This window comes from Mustelus asterias, chromosome 11 (genome assembly GCF_964213995.1).
Source record: "Mustelus asterias chromosome 11, sMusAst1.hap1.1, whole genome shotgun sequence".
NCBI lineage: Eukaryota > Metazoa > Chordata > Chondrichthyes > Carcharhiniformes > Triakidae > Mustelus > Mustelus asterias.
The window spans coordinates 76564625-76585114 of NC_135811.1; the positions used below are offsets into that span (position 1 = coordinate 76564625).

Sequence of the window (20490 nt, forward strand, 5' to 3'; positions counted from 1 at the left end):
ATCCAGCCCGGCTAATATATTCTCGATGGGTGGTTCCGTCGCGATCAATTCACAACCAGAAGTCTCCGGGATAGGGATCAGGAATGGGAATTCCCACCAGTTTATCTCCTTTCCTCCTTAACCCAGAGGAATTGAGATTAATTGTGTTCGAGGAATGCAGTGTTACTGGGTCCCAGAATCAAGCATGAACACAGTGCGCTTGTCATCAATTCGCTATGTTCTGTGCAGATGACAAGTTAACCGCTTTGCCCCCGGTGACCTTACTGAGGCCACACGAGGGCAAAGGTTATTCTCATAGAAATCATAGAAACCCTACAGTACAGAAAGAGGCCATTCGGCCCATCGAGTCTGCACCGACCACAATCCCACCCAGGCCCTACTCCCATATCCCTACATATTTATCCACTAATCCCTCTAACCTATGCATCTCAGGACACTAAGGGCAATTTTTAGCATGGCCAATCAACCTAACCCGCACATCTTTGGACTGTGGGAGGAAACCGGAGCACCCGGAGGAAACCCACGCAGACACGAGGAGAATGTACAAACTCCACACAGACAGTGACCCAAGCCAGGAATCGAACCCAGGTCCCTGGAGCTGTGAAGCAGCAGTGCTAACCACTGTGCTACCGTGCCTCCCCATGGGAGGCATGGCACTAGTACAAAATGGCAAAGCGAGCCAGCGCTAAAGCCAGATTCTGAGTGGGATCTTCCTGTCCCGTTGGCACTGGGAAGAGTGGCGGGGGTGTCGTTGGGGGGAGAGGGGGGATTCACTTTGGCGTGAAGCCAAATATCAGTTTCCCGACGTGAGGACAAAGTGTCCGAATCCTGTCCTCAGGAGCGTAAAGGCGAGTTGAAGACAGGTTAAACTTCCTGACAAAGTCGGGAAGTCCTTTTGCCTATATTAGCATCTCACTCAAGCTCACCGGAACTAAGCTACTGCCACCCCCCCACCCCCACCCCCCCCCCCCCGCCCCCAAGCTGGTGGAATATTCGAACCTTCCAGCTGTGGCCCCCACCTGGTGGACTCCACTTCTTCCATGACTTTGAGGACAGTAAATACTGCTTCCACCTTTTTTGGGGACTGCTTAAGATTTCACTCCCACTGGGTGACATTATCAACAAAGGTTGGAAGAGGCTTGGTATAAAAGGCTGGAACAGAGAGTGGGCCTTGGGGGCAGGCTGAAGGGGAGGACTGGGTGGCTGCCCGGGCACCCTTTCAATATGGCGCCCAAACCTTCACCCCCTTGCGTTAACTGTGAGGAGGGTGATTTCTTGCCCATCATGCCATGAGATTCATTGTGCTCTCCCCGGATGCATAAGTGATGAGCTAAACAGTACAAGATTGCGTATGTTCAGGCGTCATGCCTGCCAGTGGGAATCACTCACATTTCCATATCCAGCGATGAACTTAGGCTTGAGGGCAGAGGATTCTTCCCCCTGGCATCAGAAAGGCCATGGAATCTGGTTGGTCCCAAAGGTTGTACAGTATCACACTTTCCAACTCCAAATGCGCGACACTATTGAGGAGAAATAGCTCTGTTTGATCAGCAGCCAATCCACCATTTGGAGCAGACTCCCTCCACCACTGGCATACAGCATGTCATAGAACCATACAGTGCAGAAAAGGCCCTTCAGCCCATCGAGTCTGCACTGACAATATTTACCACTAATAGCGCGCTAATCCCATTTTCCTGCACTTGTCCCACATCCTTGAATATTATATTTAAGTGCTCTTTCAAATATTTTTTAAAGGCTGTAAGATTTCCAACCTCCTAGGCAGTGCATTCCAGAGCCCTACCACCCTCTGGGTGAAAAAGCTTTTTCTCAAATCCCCTCTGAATCTCCTGCCCCTCACCCTAAAACTATGCCCCCTTTGTGACTGACCCCTCAACCAAGGAGAACAGTTGCTCCCTACTCACCCCTGTCCATACCCCTCATAATCTTATACACCTCAATCATGTCCCCCCCTCAGCCTTCTCTGCTCTAAAGAAAACAATCCAAGCCTATCCTGTCTCCCCTTATAGCTCAAATGCTCCACCCCAGGCAACATCCTGGTGAACCTCCTCTGTACCCCCTCTAGTGCTATCACATCCTTCCTACAGTGAGGTGACCAGAACTGCACACAGTGCTCCAGCTGTGGCCTAACCAACATTCTGTACAACTCCAAAGCATTACCTCTTTGTTCTTGTACTCTATACCATGTAGTATCTACAGAACGCACATCAGTAATTCCTAAACCTGCAACTTTAACAACTAGAAGGACGAGGGAACACAATCTTCAACTATCCCCCCCACGTCAGACACTATCTTGAATCACACACATATAGCCATTCCTTGATCGCTCTTGGGTCAAAATGCTGGAACTCCCTAATCAACAAAGCTTTTGGTAATCTGCGCAGATGCACAGGCACACGGCAACCCGGAAGGTATCACGCTGTCCTTGTTTCATTTAAATGCCATGCAGCGAGCACTCAAAAACATTGAAATGGACTGGGCATTGAAAAAGCTTCCAACACATTGCAGTGAAATTGCACGCTAACAGCGCTGTGAGTGCGCTTTCATCACAGGCAACGCAGTTGTTCCCTCACTAACCGCGAGAGGGAAGTTAGATTTGGTGATTACTACCAGCCTTACCTGGAATATCTGCGACCCCAGAATGAATATTTACAAAGCAAACCTCGGAAAAATCCTCAAACAATTTCTTGGTAAAGTATCTATTGTGCTGCCCCTGGACCTTGCAGGTAAATGCACTCCTGTTGAATGTGATTGAGTGTGTGCTGAATACCTCATGCTATCTTTCTGCAGGACCAAGGCGCTGGTACTGGAGCTGTTGGCCGCAGTGTGCCTAGTGCGAGGAGGACATGACATCATCCTTTCAGCTTTTGAAAACTTCAAAGAGGTAGCAAGCTTTGCCATCTAATTCCCTCCAAGAGTCTGTGAGGCCTGTATTGGTCAGAATCCCGCCATTCCTGACAAATGTGCTCCTGTGTTTGTTCCTGAGGATCAAACTCAATTTCATAGAATCCCTACGGTGCAGAAAGAGGCCCATCGAGCCTACACCAACAACAATCCCACCCAGGCCCTATCTCCGTAACCCCACGCATTTACCCTCCCAATCCCCCTGACACTAAGGGTCAATTTAGCATGGCCAGTCCACCTAACCTGCACATCTTTGGACTGTGAGAGGAAACCAGAGCAACCCATGCAGACACGGGGAGAATGTGCAAATTTCACACAGACGGGCACCTGAGGCTGGAATTGAACCCGGGTCCCTGACGCTGTGAGGCAGCAGTGCTAACCACTGTGCCACCATACCGCCCTTTTTAGGAACTGACATTTTGAAGCATCTCATTTAAAAGCATCGGACCTGCAATGGTACAGCACTCCCTTCACACAGCATCTTCAATGCTAATCGCAGTCTGGATACCTTCCTAAAGATGTGGATTTCTCCTTTTAAATACTTGAAGGAGAAACAATTGCGGGGATATGGGGATAGAGCAGGGGGGTGATGGAGGCCTGTTTGGAGTAGCGGGACTCACTGGATTTCTCTTCAAAAGGAGCAGGCTCGATGGGCCAAATGGTTTCCAAATGATTCTATGATGCTTTCAGCTGGCTTCTGAGGTTTAGCCACTGTTTTTTAGCAGGCAGGCAAATTGCACATTGCAAGTGAGGGGGAGATGCTTTGGGGAGGTGGTGGCATTAGTGGTATTGCTGCTGGACTGATAATCCAGAGAGCCAGGCTAACGTTCTGGGCACCTGGGTTCGAATCCCACGATGGCAGCTGATGGAATTTGAATTCAGTAACAAAGAAATCTGGAAATAAAAGTCTAACGGTGGCCATGAATTGATTGTCGTAAAGACCCATCTGGTTCACTAATGCCCTTTCGGGAAGGAAATCTGCTGTCCTTACCTGGACTGGTCCACTTGTGACTCCAGAACCACAGCAATGTGGTTGACTCTTAAATGCTCCTCCAGCAAGCCACTCAGTTTAGGGGAGATTAGCATTCGAGTTAGGATTAGCTTTGCCAACAACGCCCACATCCAGTGTAAGAATATAGAGAAGAAAGCAACAAGATGAATGACACAATGTGTTTTAATAATGTTGGTTAAGATAGAAACATTCACACTGAGGAGAAATCTTCAGCTCCTTTTCAAGTACGTCATGGATTGTTTTATAGGCCTCACTATTGTGCTCACTATTCCAATATATAGAACATAGAAAAACTACAGCACAAACAGGCCCTTCGGCCCACAAGTTGCGCCGGTCGTGTCCCTACCTACCTAGGCCTATATATAGGCTTACCTATAACCCTCAATCCTATTAAGTCCCATGTACTCATCCAGAAGTCTCTTAAAAGACCCTATCGAGTATGTCCCACACACACTCACCCCAGCTGGCCTTACACACCCTCAGCTCCAAGAATGCAAATTGAAGCTTGGCTGAAAGCCCAGATATCCATTAGAGAATTGAGCCTGAGAGGGAGCATTGCTTGTTTAACAGCAAGATAGAGGTTTCAAGTGCTTGCAGTTTCAGCTATTAACACTTTTAAAAGTCTGGATGTCTGACACTTCTTTTGGGCTGTACGGGTTTTCTTAAAGTGGAAAGTTATCAATGAATTCCACTTTTAAAATTATTTTACACATCTTATCGTCACTATGAGGCTAATTGGTTCTATACAGTTTATAGAACAGGCACAGTAAATGCGAATGGAAATGCCACTGCTTGGATGTGGGTATAACAGGCCATAGGAATTGTTCAGGGGCATAACTTGGCACAGGGGTATGAGGAGCCATAGGTGGTGGGTGATACCTTTGCAAGGGGGGGGGTGGTGAATAAGGATCATAGGGGTGGGTGGAGGCACACCTTGGCATGGGGGGGGGGGGGTATGAGGAGGGCCTTTTGAACTTGCCTCATGCAGACAGTGGTTTGTGACACCTCTTGAGGTGCCAAGAACTCTTTGAAAAGCTCTCCCGGCTCCATGAAGATGCCTATCCCCACAGTGGAGCCAACCAGGGGGTACAGGGTGTGGACTCACTGCCCAAACTTTAAAAGGCACTCCTGAAACCCCAGGAATGGGGTCGGGAATTCTGTGATCGGTGCCCGGGAGCCATTTTCACCCCATCCATGGAGTCTCCCTGACTCCACAGAAAACCCAGATCATAAAGCTCTTTGGGCATTCTGCGCTCTGCCCCAGATTTCATTCTGTAGACACCAAAGAAAACCAGAAGAATGAAGTGCAGATCTGACAGGCATTCCTTTTCCCGTAGAGACAGGTTTTGGGCTGGTCGTGGTGAGTAGCTCACGAAGCCACTCCGGACCAGTTGTCTCAGTCAGAGTCAGTGGGTTGGAATGATGAGTATTCAGGCAGCTGTTTGAAACCTGGAGTCCAGGCATTAACCCACCCAATAGATCCCCGTGCAGCAAGAAAGCCCACAGCGAGAGACCTCACCTGTCAATCATTTTACTTCACCTTTGACCTCTGGAATGCGCCTCTTTGCCAATATTTGACATTCATGGACGGTCCCGATACATTAGAATTAGTCACTGTAAACAGGTGGGCATTCTCGAGATTGGCCATCTGATGCTGTGACCCGCTCGGCCCTGCCTGCTATCGAGTGTGGGTTTTCATTCAGTGCCCCCTATAATGGGGAGGGGGGGGCGTGTACTGAAGTCACTGCAGCTTCCTAACCACCGTGCCTGGAATGACTTTTGTCAAATAAACTAACAGCTGGCACTTGGCAAAAATACTACACCCTTTGGAGTTCAGGGATGCAGTAATCCGTGTCCAGCCTGCTCTTCTTCAGTTCCCAGATAAAACTAAATAGAATGTCTTAAAATACATCATGTGTCTAGCCCACCTCCTTCCTGCACAGCCCCGAACTTTCCTCATAATTTGAGGGCTGTGTAAGGCACCCACTAGGCCACCCGCCGTAAGGCCCACTGAGGCCCTCTGGCTGCCCAGTGAGCACAGTAAGAAGTCTCACAACACCAGGTTAAAGTCCAACAGGTTTATTTGGTAGCAAATACCATAAGCTTTCGGAGCGCTGCCCCTTCGTCAGATGGCCGGCATCTCCACATCATGCCCAGTGAGGTAGCAGTTAAGGGCCCCAATCCGGCTCACTGCCATAAAACACTGGACAGGCAGGCCAGAGCGCAATGGCTGTTTCCAAAATGGTCTCTTTGAGAAGGTAGGAAGGAAGGGCGGGCTGATCAATCAAGGGATATCCCCCTCCCCAAGATGCCCCCCACGCCGTTTTCCTCCCCTCCAGCCCTCCAAAACCTACCACCCTCCCACCCCCGCTTCTCCCTGCTCCCCAGAATCTCTGATCCGAACCCACTCTAAAAGCCCTGGACTTACCTGCCTCTGGACACCATGATCCTCTTCCCAGGCCCACCTTGCAGTTCCAGCAGTGCCCGCTACTGAGTTCTGGCGCTGCTGGGATTGCTGGAGCTAATTGCCAATCAGATTGGCAGCTCCCCAGTGTGGGACTTCCTATCCACTGAAGGATGGAAGTCCAGCTCTCAGACTGTTCAATCCGCCCCAAATTCTATAGCTGTGAGGCAGGCTTGTTAAAGGTTGGTCCTTTCTTTACCATATTTCATAGATCATAGAATCCCTACAGCGCAGAAGGAGGCCATTTAGTCCATCGAGCCTGCGCCACCCACCCATGCCCTATCCTCATAACCCCACATATTTATCCTGCTAGCCCCCCTGACACTAAGGGGCAATTTAATACGGCCAATCAACCTAACCCGTACACCTTTGGACTGTGGGAGGAAACTGGTGCACCCAATGGAAACCCACGCAGACACAGGGAGAACATGCAAACTCCACACAGACAGTGACCCAAGGCCGGAATTGAACCTGGGCCCCTGGCGCTGTGAGGCTGTAGTGCTAACCACTGTGCCACCGTGCCACCCTTCCTGGCTGGGTTGGTGAGCAATCCACAATCCCCATGAAGTCTAAGGATTTTATCCTAAGGTGCTAACTGTCATATAAAGCGCTGGGGGCTGGTTTACCCCAATGCTATCCAACGTCTTCATCATTGTCCTGCATCCTGATGTGTAGCAATGAAAGTAAACTCTGCTAGTTCATTCTTTCCTACTATGGGGGTGACCTTCACCAGCCTCGCTCTTCCCCCCCCTCCACCACCCCTTGTAGCTACTCTCTCTTCCCCACCGTTCTACACTTCTCTTGCTTTTAAAGGGGAGCACGGTGGCACAGTGGTTAGCACTGTTGCCTCACAGCGCCAGGGACCTAGATTTGATTCCCGGCTTTGGTCACTGTCTGTGCGGAGTCTGCACATTCTCCCCGTGTCTGCGTGGGTTTCCTCCGGGTGCTCCAGTTTCCTCCCACAGTCCAAAAATGTGCAGGTTAAGTGATTGGCCATGCTAAATTGCCCCTTAGTGTCAGGGGGCCGAGCTAGGGTAAATGCATGGAGCTGTGGGGATAGGGCCTGGGTGGGATTGTGATTGGTGCAGACTCGATGGGCTGAACAGCCTCCTCCTGCACTGTAGGATTCTATGATTCTATGAAAAGCCCGTCCTGGTGTTACCTAATCACCTTTTCCCAATCCTGTTACTATTGCCCCTTTATTCCCTCTTACTCCCTATTCCCGCTTAAACACTTTTCCAGGTGTCCTGCGTTGTTGCCTTGACCTTCCTCAATTAATAAATTCCTACAGTTAATAAATTCATGGAAGAGGAATGTTGCTCACCTGCAGTTAGTCTCACTCTGTAAGAGTGGTCATTACTGCAGCGATATAGAGACAGTTGGACCCAATGTCTATGCTGATAGAAGAGGTGTAATTCCAAAGCAGTATCACCTTTCTTCTTCATCAGAAAAATAAATCGATTCGAAACACGGCACACATAAAAGATTTCACTGTTTGTGATGACTCGGGCATTCTTGGAGAGATTGATAGTTTTATCTCTTTCAGTTACTGAAATTGCTAATACCACACAAGTCACATAGCAGCTTAGTCAGGGAATATAAAGAGTATGGTTCAGCGTATTTTCTCACACACTGAGTCTTAGCCGAGTGTTTAACAATGTAGGTGTCTACCACTCTATTCTGAGTGCTTCAGACCCTCTGCTATTTACAACAAAGCACCTGCCCTTTTATGGGCGGCACTTGGCACCGTGGTTAGCACTGCTGCCTCACAGTGCCAGGGACCCAGTTTCAATTCCAGCCTCTGTGCAAACTCCATTTTGTCCCCGTGTCTGCTTGGGTTTCCTCCGGGTGCTCCGGTTTCCTCCCACAGTCCAAAGCTGTGCGGGTTAGGTGGATTGGCCATGCTAAATTGCCCTCAGTGTCAAGGGGACTAGCAGGGTAAATATGTGGGGTTACAGGGATAGGGCCTGGGTGGGATTGTGGTTGGTGCAGGCTTGATGGGCCGAATGGCCTCCTTTGCAGGGATTCTATGATTCTATAGTTAGTTCTGTGATCTCAGTTCAGATATTTATCTGGCAAGCGATTTTTAACCTCAATGTCTATCTGTTGGTTGGTGGTAAGACAAAAAGCAGGGAGTCCCAGTGTTCTTTTTTGATTGTTGTGTGTGCTTTGCATTGGATTGCAATAGATATTCAGTAAGTAATGGACATCTCTCTGTATTGTGTGTATGTAAATGGGTACAGGGGGCTAACACGGTGTCGCCATGGCCACCCCTCTGTCTAGTCAGCAATCTCTTTCAGACAATGCTTACAGTGAGCAACAGCTCCCTCTACTGATAGTTGTATGTAGGAACTGTTTTCCATCTGTGCCCAGTGTCCCTGGGCTTGCTCAGAGTACAGCCACAATCGGTGCAGTGTAAGCCCCTCTTCCGCACGCACTTACTGTGAAGGATTTGCAGCAGAACTTGTTAAAAATGGATTAGCTGCAGTGATGAATGACATTAAGAGGCGTAATGAGCCTGAAGGTATCTGAGTGCCAAGCTCTTCATCACCTCAGTCACTGTTTCAGCTTGTCCTGGTTGAACAAAGCTCTCACATTTATTGCTCTCATTAGCTATCATTAGAGCTGGCACTTCACCCGTTGACAGGGTAAAAACAAGGAGAAATATTATCGGATTCAACACCTTCAGAAGAATTACATCAAATGTGCAGCAAAGAGACTGTTGTGAGGTAGCGCCCCGAATCGGCCCATGGGTGTCACCCTTTCATAGAACCCCGACAGTGCAGAAAGAGGCCATTCGGCCCATTGAGCTTGCACCCACGACAATTTGTCTGGTAAAGTTGCTGTGATGCACCTTGGGATGTTTTACAATGCTAAAGCTGCAAGTTGTTGTTGTGGTGGTGAGGGGGGGATATTAAATTGATGTTCTGGCATATTCGGGCAAATCTCCCAACCTGCCACCATGTTGCGTGGTGGTCGCCTTAATCTTAACCTGAACCCTGCCGCTCATTAACATCTCTTCTCTTCCTGATGGATGGTCACTATCTGTGCCATTCTGTCCACTGTCTGAGCTGCCAACGGGCCTCTGTTTCCCCACTACCCCCCGACGGACTCCTAAAATTCCGCTTGGCACTTTACCAGTGACCCAGGTCCGCCACATCAGGCACAGGGGAGGGGTGGATAAGAGACAGCCCTGCGGAGATTTAAACTCCGAGTCAAGCATTCACATTTTTAGATAGGGGGTTGCTCTTCTTACTAATCTGATCATGAATAAAATCACGCTATACCCTCCACCATTAAAGCAAAGAAGCATCCTGGAAGCTTAGCTGAGTGAAGGCACTGCAGATCTCCACTGAGCGAATGCGTTTTTAGAATTCAGCACACATCTCATTCCATTCATAGAAAATCCCCCGGTTGCCGTTTTCACAAAGACATTGTGGATCTTTATAGCAGCAAATGAGGTCTCACAGTCTCTGGCAGCTTAGAACCCGAGAGTCCCTACGGTTCGATGGATTCTGTGGCAGGGATTCTATGGTTTAAAGCTGGCAGTGGCTTGGAAGAGCTCATTTGCTGCTATAAAGATCCACAGTGTCTCTGTGAAAACAGAGCTCTGAAGAGGGGCCGCTTCCTCCCAAAGCAGCTAATCCAGTTTTCATTTTCTAATATTTTTATCCACTGTGATGTTGTCAGACTTATTTGTACAGAGCTAGGAACTGTTCATAACATGAATATATATCCCTGGGTGCCATGTTTTACTGCTGCACTGTAGTCACATGGTGAGTAACAGTGTATCAGTCTACCATCACTTCTTGGCTAAGGTCAAGCGTCAGATATGTGGGGTTACAGGAATAGGGCCTGGGTGGGATTGTTGTCGGTACAGGCTTGATGGGCTGAATGGCCTCCTTCTGAGCTGTAGGGATTCTATGATTCTATGAGATCAAACCCAAGATGGGGCGCAATGCCTTATCTTGTCAGCTTGGATCTTGTTTGTCTCTCTTGTGGGAACCATGAATTGAATTCAATTGGAATTAGTTTTTGGAGCGAGGAAATGGATGAGGGTTTGCCCAGTCAACTCTGAGCATTGGTTTTGTAACTTTAAGAATGGAGTAAAATGTTTTATAAAAAATGTATCAATCTCCCAGCCAGATGGAGAACAGCAAGAAATACACTCAATGAAGGTCCAACATTTTGAGTCTTAAATCTGATTATTTCAAACCAAGGGGAACCAGAAGACATAACGTGACGCTGCCTTTTAAAAGTTTACATGGCCAGGGACATCCTCGGATAGTCTCCCTCTCCTTCACTGGTGGGCTTTGAAGGAAGTGAAACAGGAGTATTTGCAAAGAAATTCCCAGTCTACGGATTTTGCTTCCATCACTGTTTCTTGATGAACATCCACCAATCTAACAACCTCCTGATTGTCCTTTGTTGATGTTCCTAAATGTCATCTCCTCGTGTTACTAACTCACTGAGTAATGGAAATAACTTCCCCTAGTTTACCTGATCACAATCCTTCACAGCATTTAACCTCTGACTTTGATCTCAAACCAACTCCAGTTAATTCAGCCCATTGGACCTGAAACTTCCATGCCTTGGAGATGAGCGGGGCAGCATGGTGGCATAGTGGTTAGCACTGCTGCCTCACAGCGCCAGGGGCCCGGGTTCAATTCTGGCTTCGGATCACTGTCCGTGTGGAGTTTGCATGTTCTTCCCAAATCTGCGTAGGTTTCCTCCGGGTGCTCCGGTTTCCTCCCATAGTCCAAAGATGTGCGGGTTAGGTCGATTGGCCATGCTAAATTGACCCTAGTATCAGGGGAATAAGCAGGGCGGCACGGTAGCACAGTGGTTAGCACTGCTGCTTCACAGCTCCAGGGTCCCGGGTTCGATTCCCGGCTCGGGTCACTGTCTGTGTGGAGTTTGCACATTCTCCTCGTGTCTGCGTGGGTTTCCTCCGGGTGCTCCGGTTTCCTCCCACAGTCCAAAGATGTGCGGGTTAGGCTAATTGGCCAGGTTAAAAAAATTGCCCCTTAGAGTCCTGGGATGCGTAGGTTAGAGGGATTAGTGGGTAAAATATGTGGGGGTAGGGCCTGGGTGGGATTGTGGTCGGTGCAGACTCGATGGGCCGAATGGCCTCCTTCTGCACTGTAGGGTTTCTATGATGATTCTATGATATGTGGGCCTGGGTGGGATTGTGGTCGGTGCAGACTAGATGGGCTGAATGGCCTCCTTCTGCACTGTAGGGATTCTATGAGTTGGCAAATATAGGGCTATAGGGAATGAGCAGGGGAAAGGGACTCATTGGAAAGTTGTCAAAGAGCTGCCATAGGCATGCTGGGCTGAATGGCCTCCTTCAGTGCTGCCTGATTCTATAAGGTAAATCTCCTCTTAACCTTCTCTTCCTAATGAAAAGTATCTGGGCCAGAATTCTCCAGTCTCACACACCCTGCTGCCAGCAAGGATGGAGAATTTGGCACTCAGCCAAATCTCCGCTCACTGCAGCGGGACTGGAGAATCCCAGCCACGGGCAAGGTCGGAGAATTCCGGCCCTGAGCTTCCGACACTGAAAGCCATTCACCCCGTTAATTCTTTTTATTTTAAATATGTTTTGCTACAGCAGTTCCAGGAGAAATTCTTGTGAAGCTTTATCATGTTTGCTTTCAATGGAGATCAGTGCAGCTGCAGCCAGCAAATGAGGGCAGCTGCAGACACAGAAAGGATAATTTAAGGTATCCGTGTGTTTCATTCTTCCAGGTCCAAGTCATTGCAGGTGTTCTCACTCCTGCTCCAGATGATGCTCTTGGTTCCTCTTCCGCAGTGACACAGGTCACAGAGAGCCACAGAGCTAACAGAACTTCCACACGCTTTCAACACAGAGTCTAACCATCCATCAAACCCTCTGCTGATTGATAGAATCCCTGCAGAAGGAGGCCATTCGGCCCATCGAGCCTGCACCAACAACAATCCCACCCAGGCCCCATCCCTGCAACTCCATGTATTTACCCTGCTAGTCCCCCTGACACTAAGGGGCTATTTAGCATGGGAAATCAACCTAACCCGCACATCTTTGGAATGTGGGAGGAAACTGGAGCACGTGGAGGAAACCCACGCAGACATGAGAACATGCAAACTCCACACAGTCACCCAAGGATGGAATCGAACCTGGGTCCCTGGCACTGTGAGGCAACAGTGCTAACCACTGTGCCGCACTAAGCATTCAAGTTTCATTCAATTAACATTTTCTTGGCCATTGTTCCCCTCTTTGTGCAGTTTATTAACGTTCCTGCAATTAGTGCACCAACCCTGAGGAGCAGAATGAGGAAGCAATGCTTCAGTATGACTCTGCTATTCTCTCACTGAAACCAGCTACTGGGATCAGGATGAGAATGGCAAGAAAAGTGTGATATCTCCTTCAATGCGCTGCAGGAATTCACCAAGGTTCCTTCGGCAGCACCTTCCAGACCCACCACCACTACCATCTAGAAGGACAAGAGTAGCAAATACCTGAGGACACCACCACCTGGAGGTTCCCCTCCAAGCCACCAACCATCCTGGCTTGGAAACATATCGCTACTCCTTCACTTGTCGCTGGGCCGGAATCCTGGAGCTCCCTCCCTAACAGCACTGTGGGTGTACCCACACCTCAGGGACTGCAACGGTTCAAGAAGGCAGCTCACCACCACCCTCTGAAGGGCAATTAGGGATGGGCCTGCAACACCACATTCTGTAAAAATGATTTTTTTAAAGTGTAACCACGACGGCAACATTGATATTGAAGATTGAATAAGAGGCTAATTTGGGAGTATAGACATTAGTAGTTATGTTTGATTAACATGGGTTTAGGTAGACGGTATGCTGCTTGTGGGGTAATGCTAAGGGCAGATTGGTTGCCTTGTGTGTCTTTGGTAACTATAGTGATTGCATTAAAAACATAATCCATTGGCTGTAAAGTGACAGCACGGTGGCACAGTGGTTAGCACTGCTGCCTCAAAGCACCAGGGGCCCGGGTTCGATTCCCAACTTGGATCACTGTCTGTGTGGAGTTTGCACATTCTCCCCGTGTCTGCGTGGGTTTCCTCCGGGTGCTCCGGTTTCCTCCCACAGTCCAAAGATGTGTGAGTTAGGTTGAATGGCCATGCTAAATTGACTCTTAGTGTCAAGGGGATTAGCAGGCTAAATATGTGGCGATATTGGGATAGGGCCCGGGTGGGATTGTGGTCAATGCAGACTCGATGGGCCAAATGGTCTCCTTCTGCACTGTCGGGATTCTATGAACATCCTGAGGATGTGATAAGATCCTATATAAATACAGATTCAAGATCACTGAATTCTTACCAGTTCCGACATGGATGGAAGGAAGAGTTGGTTAGAGTAGCCATCCATGGACTGTGGTAGCATCCAGCTTGATGGGCCAAATGGCCCTTACTCACTCCAGGCTTTAGAACCTTCCGGTTCTAAAGGCGAGGTTATTCAGCCCATTTTGCCTGTGCAATCTCTTGAGAGAACTGTCCAGTTACTTCCATTTTCCTGCTCATTTACTTAAAGCTGCTCTCTCTTCTCCATTTCACTCTTCTATCCAACTCCTTTTGAAAGTTGCGGTGCGGGACGTAACAACTTGCTGCATCAAAAATATTTTCCTCACCTGCACAGTTATTGTAATTGTGCACCATGTCAACATGAGGTGGAGATGCCAGCGTTGGACTGGGGTGGGCACAGTAAGAATTCTCTCAACACCAGGTTAAAGTCCAACAGGTTTATTTGGAATCACCAGCTTTTGGAGCGCTGCTCCTTCATCGGGTCACCTGATCACTCACCTGATGAAGGGGCAGTGCTCCGAAAGCTTGTGATTCCAAATAAACCTGTTGGGCTTTAACCTGGTGTTGTGAGACTTCCTACTGTGCCCATGTCTCCAGATTATTATGTTGTATGGATTTGTGTTTGAGTGAGGGGTGAGTTGCGGTACAGAGCAGAATCTGCTAACTCTCTCTGTCTTCCTCCAGGTTTGCGGAGAGAAGGTGCGGTTTGAAAAGCTGATGGAATATTTCCGACATGAGGACAGCAATATTGACTTCATGGTATGAGAAATTGGGTTGGGAACATCGCAAGCTCTACACAAGTGCCTGTTCGGTAAAGCCTTGGTAGATTTGTAACAGGACTGGGCTCTTCAGCGAATGTAGAAACCTATTTTCCGAGGTTCTGGATAATCAAACATCGGCATGAACCCAGTTTGCCAGTTCAGTGCACCTGGGGTGGCCCTTGCACACAAGAGGCCATTCACTGACCCTGCTCACACTCGAAGCCTGTGCACTGACCCTGCTCACACTCGAAGCCTGCGCACTGACCCTGCTCACACTCAGGCCCTGCACACTGACCCTGCTCACACTCGAAGCCTGCACACTGACCCTGGTCACACTCAGGCCCTGCACACTGACCCTGGTCACACTCAGGCCCTGCACACTGACCCTGGTCACACTCAGGCCCTGCACACTGACCCTGGTCACACTCAGGCCCTGCACACTGACCCTGGTCACACTCAGGCCCTGCACACTGACCCTGGTCACACTCAGGCCCTGCACACTGACCCTGGTCACACTCAGGCCCTGCACACTGACCCTGGTCACACTCAGGCCCTGCACACTGACCCTGCTCACACTCAGGCCCTGCACACTGACCCTGCTCACACTCGGGCCCTGCACACTGACCCTGGTCACACTCAGGCCCTGCACACTGACCCTGGTCACACTCAGGCCCTGCACACTCACCCTGGTCACACTCAGGCCCTGCACACTGACCCTGCTCACACTCGGGGCCTGCACACTGACCCTGGTCACACTCAGGCCCTGCACACTGACCCTGCTCACACTCAGGCACTGCACACTGACCCTGGTCACACTCAGGCCCTGCACACTGACCCTGGTCACACTCAGGCCCTGCACACTGACCCTGCTCACACTCGGGGCCTGCACACTGACCCTGGTCACACTCAGGCCCTGCACACTGACCCTGCTCACACTCAGGCCCTGCACACTGACCCTGGTCACACTCAGGCCCTGCACACTCACCCTGGTCACACTCGAAATCTGCGCACTGACCCTGCTCACACTCGGGGCCTGCACACTGACCCTGCTCACACTCAGGGCCTGCACATTGACCCTGCTCACACTCGGGGCCTGCACACTGACCCTGCTCACACACGGGCCCTGCACACTGACCCTGCTCACACCAGGCCCTGCGCACTGACCCTGCTCACACACGGGCCCTGCACACTGACCCTGCTCACACCAGGCCCTGCACACTGACCCTGCTCACACACGGGCCCTGCACACTGACCCTGCTCACACTAGGGGCCTGCGCTCTGACCCTGCTCACACTCGGGGCCTGCACACTGACCCTGCTCACACTAGGGGCCTGCACACTGACCCTGGTCACACTCAGGCCCTGCACACTGACCCTGCTCACACTCGGGGCCTGCACACTGACCCTGCTCACACTCGGAGCCTTCACACTGACCCTGCTCACACTCGGAGCCTTCACACTGACCCTGCTCACACTCAGGCCCTACGCACTGACCCTGCTCACACTAGGGGCCTGCGCACTGACCCTGCTCACACTCGGGGCCTGCGCACTGACCCTGCTCACAGTGTGCAGTATAGACAGTGTACAGGACACACAGTGCGCAGAGCGTGCCATGTACACAATCTGTGATGTATTACTTTGAGTCTCAGTTTAAAAATACCAGACTTCAAAGAGTAACCTTAGACTTGTCTTGTTGGTTTCCTGGAACTGCATTTAAATCATCTCCGCATCAGCACTAACCTGATGGGTTTTATGATCACAGTACAGTGACTGCCCCCTCTCTCTCTCTCTCTGAAGGTTGCCTGTATGCAGTTCATTAACATTGTCGTGCATTCTGTTGAGGACATGAATTTCCGGGTCCATCTGCAGTTTGAGTTCACCATGCTGGGTCTGGATGAGTATCTAAAGGTAAGAGAGCACAAGATGAAGACTGAGGATATTGGCTGGGATTTGCTACCCCACCCACCCACCACCCTGCAGTGTGTTTGAGGGGGATAGGGGAAGGTGAGGGGGGGGGGGGGTCACCTGCGGTGGGACCAGGGGATCCTGCCAGCGGAAAGAGCTGGAAAATCCCCCTCACTCTGTCTGGAGCATTACGGTAAAACCCACTCCTAAATGCCAATGGCAATGTAACTTCCCTGGTTCACCTGAGACATGGGGATTTCACAGGCCTATCCTCACTGGATAACACTGACTGAATCTGATCACCAAACAAGAGCCAGCAGCTTTTAAGAGCTGGAGTCAGCAATCAACATCATGGCTTGTGTTTTTTAGATTAACCTTAACCCACACAACCCTTACAAACGTCCTTTACTCCCGTTTTCTCCAGGAATACTTCGAATTGCCTTTGCAACCTATTTTTTGTATTGTGGTACCTACCCTAGAGCACATTTCAGTCGAAAACTCCCATCTATTTGTTGAGCAAGCCAAATCCCAGAGGGAAACTTGTCTTAGTGATCATAACCTTTTTTTTTGTATTCTGATATGAGAAGAAACCATACCAATCTCAGTCGCATAGAATTCCAGGAACATTCTTTGGATTTTAAAATAAATGTAAAAGATTTATTAACAAAAAAAGAAAACATAAGCACATAAGATTAAAGTTACACAGTTAATAGCATCACAACCATCCCTCCCCCCCAAACGAAAACACCTGGACAGAATACCTAAGTAAACACCACTAGGCAACACTCCCTTATATATTTGATCTATACAAACCCAGTAAAATTGCCCAAGGCAAAACTGCTGTAACTTTAATAAGTTTAAACCAAACGACTTCTTGATCGCTCCCACTTTGTTGTGGAAATCCAAGAATCTTCAGAAACAACTATTCTTTCTGCACAAAGACTTTGCTGTTTCAATTGGATGGCTGATTCAAACTTCATACTTTCTCCCAGCACAGAGCTGTTCCCAGTTCGGCTTCCTCACACAGCCAACGCAACTCAGCTCAACATCTTTCCTTAAAGATCCTTTTCCCTTTCATCTTCAATTCCATTGTCCTCAACATTTCTTTGAAATTAACCTTTCCAAAATGTAAAATACTTTCATCTGTTTCCTACTGCATCCCCTTTTGGGTCATCTAAAATTTAATAACCTTCCCTTATGAAATCCCTGCAAATCCTTTTACTCCCCTTTTAAACTTAACAACAGAAAAAAAAGTCCATATCTATCTCTGAATGGGAATTTCTAAATTCAACCCTTTTACTTAGAATCCACTCTTCTTATTACAAATACACGTATTTAGCACCCCTTTCACAAAAGAACAAAGAACAGTACAGCACAGGAAACAGGCCCTTCGGCCCTCCAAGCCTGTGCCGCTCATTGGTCCAACTAGACCATTCGTTTGTATCCTTCCATTCCCAGACTGCTCAGGTGACTATCCAGGTAAGTTTTAAACGATGTCAGCGTGTCTGCCTCCACCACCCTACTTGGCAGTGCATTCCAGGCCCCCACCACTCTCTGTGTAAAAAACGTCCCTCTGATATCTGAGTTATACCTCGCCCCTCTCACCTTGAGCCCGTGACCTCTCGTGATTGTCACCTCCGACCTGGGAAAAAAGCTTCCCACCGTTCACCCTATCTATACCCTTCATAATTTTGTACACCTCTATTAGGTCTCCCCTCATTCTCCGTCTTTCCAGGGAGAACAAGCCCAGTTTACCCAATCTCTCCTCATAGCTAAGACCCTCCATACCAGGCAACATCCTGGTAAACCTTCTCTGCACTCTCTCTAACGCCTCCACGTCCTTCTGGTAGTGCGGCGACCAGAACTGGATGCAGTACTCCAAATGTGACCTAACCAGCGTTCTATACAGCTGCAACATCAGACTCCAGCTTTTATACTCTATACCCCGTCCTATAAAGGCAAGCATACCATATGCCTTCTTCACCACCTTCTCCACCTGTGCTGCCACCTTCAAGGATTTGTGGACATGCACACCTAGGTCCCTCTGTGTTTCTATACTCTTGATGGCTCTGCCATTTATTGTATAACTCCTCCCTACATTATTTCTTCCAAAATGCATCACTTCGCATTTATCATCTCTCAACTCTCCCAGACAAGTTGTCTCCATTCACCTTTCCTCAGTTTAATGAAATAATTTACACAGGCACAAACACACAGGGCACGATCTTCCCTGTCCTTCACGCCACGTTCCTGCGGCAGCGAGGTTGGGGAATTTGGTGGCCAGCCAAATCTCTGTTCACTGCTGCGGGATGGGAAAATCCCGCTGATGTGAACAGTGGTAAGATTCCAGCCACTGTCCTCTTTACAGAATAACACAATATTCTCCAAAATATATATTTTTTAAAAATCCAGCCTCATTGTGGTGCCTTGGAAGGCTTTGGCAAAGAACTGGAATTTTCCAGTGAGCCATTGAAATCCCTGTTCACTTCAGCAAGACAGGAAGATCCTGCCAGGATGCAGGGCTGGAAAATTCCGGCCTTAGTTACCATCCCTTGCAGTAAAGTTAAAGTTTATTTTTTAGTGTCACAAATAGGCTTACATTAACACTGCAATGAAATTACTGTGAAAATCCCCTAGTTGTCACACTCTGGTGCCTGTTCGGGTCAATGCGCCTAGCCAGCACGTCTTTCAGACTGTGGGAGGAAACCGGAGCACCCGGAGGAAACCCACGCAGACACGGGGAAAACGTGCAGACTCCACACAGACAGTGACCCAAGCCGGGAATCGAACCTGGGTCCCTGGCGCTATGAGGCAGCAGTGCTAACCACTGTGCCACTGCTTGTAGCTCAATGACTCTAGTATAAAAGACAATATAATCATAGAATAGAAACATTGAATCCCTGCAGTGCAGAAAAAGGCCATTCGGCCCATCGAGTCTGCACCGACACTGCAGCAGAGCATCTTACCCAGGCCCACTCCCGCCCCACAACCCCACGTATTTACCTCACCAATGCCCCCTCACCTACAAATCTTGGAACAGTAAGGGGCAATTTAGCATGGCCAATCCACCTCACCTGCACATATGGGAGGAAACCGGAGCACCCGGAGGAAACCCACGCAGACATGAGGAGAACGTGCAAACTCCACACAGACAGTCATCCGAGGCTGGGATTGAATCCGGGTCCTGGAGCTGTGAGATAGCAGTGCCAACCACTGTGCCACCCATGGACTTTATAGCTAGAATGAAGATTGTCCTTCTATTCTATAGAGTAGAAATTATAGTTGAGACTCTTCCCATCCATCTGCTTAGAGCTTATGTAAAATTCCTCCCTAAGCTGTCACTGGGACCCAGGTTCAATTCCGGCCTCGGGTCACTGTCTGTGTGGAGTTTGCACGTTTTCCCCGTGTCTGCGTGGATTTCATCCGGGTGCTCCGGTTTCTTCCCACAGTCCAAAGATGTGCGGATTAGGTTGATTGGCCATGGTAAATTGCCCCTTAGTGTCAGGGAATTAGAAGGGTAAATATGTGGGGTTAAGGGGATAGTGCCTGGCATGGAGGCATATCAAAAGATATGTTCCCATGAGTAAAGATAGCAAAGGGACTTGGTACAAGCATGTTGGGAAGGTCTGTGTCAGACTATTCACTTGTTTCTGGTGGGAAATCCAGTAAAATAACATCTTGTATTGTTCGCAGAAACTAAAGTCATCAGAAAGTGAGAGGTTGCAGGTGCAGATCCAGGCCTATCTGGATAATGTGTTTGACGTGGGCGCTCTGTTGGAGGATGCAGAGACCAAGAACGCAGTGTTGGAACATGTCGAAGAGCTACAGGAACAAGTAACACAGGTAGCCCATGTTCTGTCCGAGAGGACGGGGGGGGTCGGTGGGGGACGCCGGGGGAGGTGATTCATGTTCCAGCCACAGGAGATAAACCGTGTGTCTTATACCAGAGGCAGAGAGAGCGACATGCCCCCACCAGGTGTGATGCTGATGGGAAGGCACATAAAATAGGGTAGGTGCCCACCCCGCCAGCTTCCCACCCGCTCGTGGGCTCACTGGGCACTGAAATCTGCAGCCCATCTGTCATATTTAAATCAGTAATGAATCTTGTTACCAA

General features: G+C 49.2%; 1 protein-coding gene across 1 annotated transcript in view; it reads left to right on the plus strand.

Moving 5' to 3' along the window:
* LOC144500603 (formin-like protein 1) overlaps positions 1-20490 on the plus strand; it is a 274250-nt gene that overhangs the window by 191782 nt on the left and 61978 nt on the right. The window contains exons 10-13 of the mRNA XM_078223784.1: positions 2809-2902; positions 14396-14470; positions 16269-16379; positions 20070-20219. Coding sequence (XP_078079910.1) covers positions 2809-2902; positions 14396-14470; positions 16269-16379; positions 20070-20219 — 430 coding nt within the window. The remainder of the gene's footprint in view (positions 1-2808; positions 2903-14395; positions 14471-16268; positions 16380-20069; positions 20220-20490) is intronic.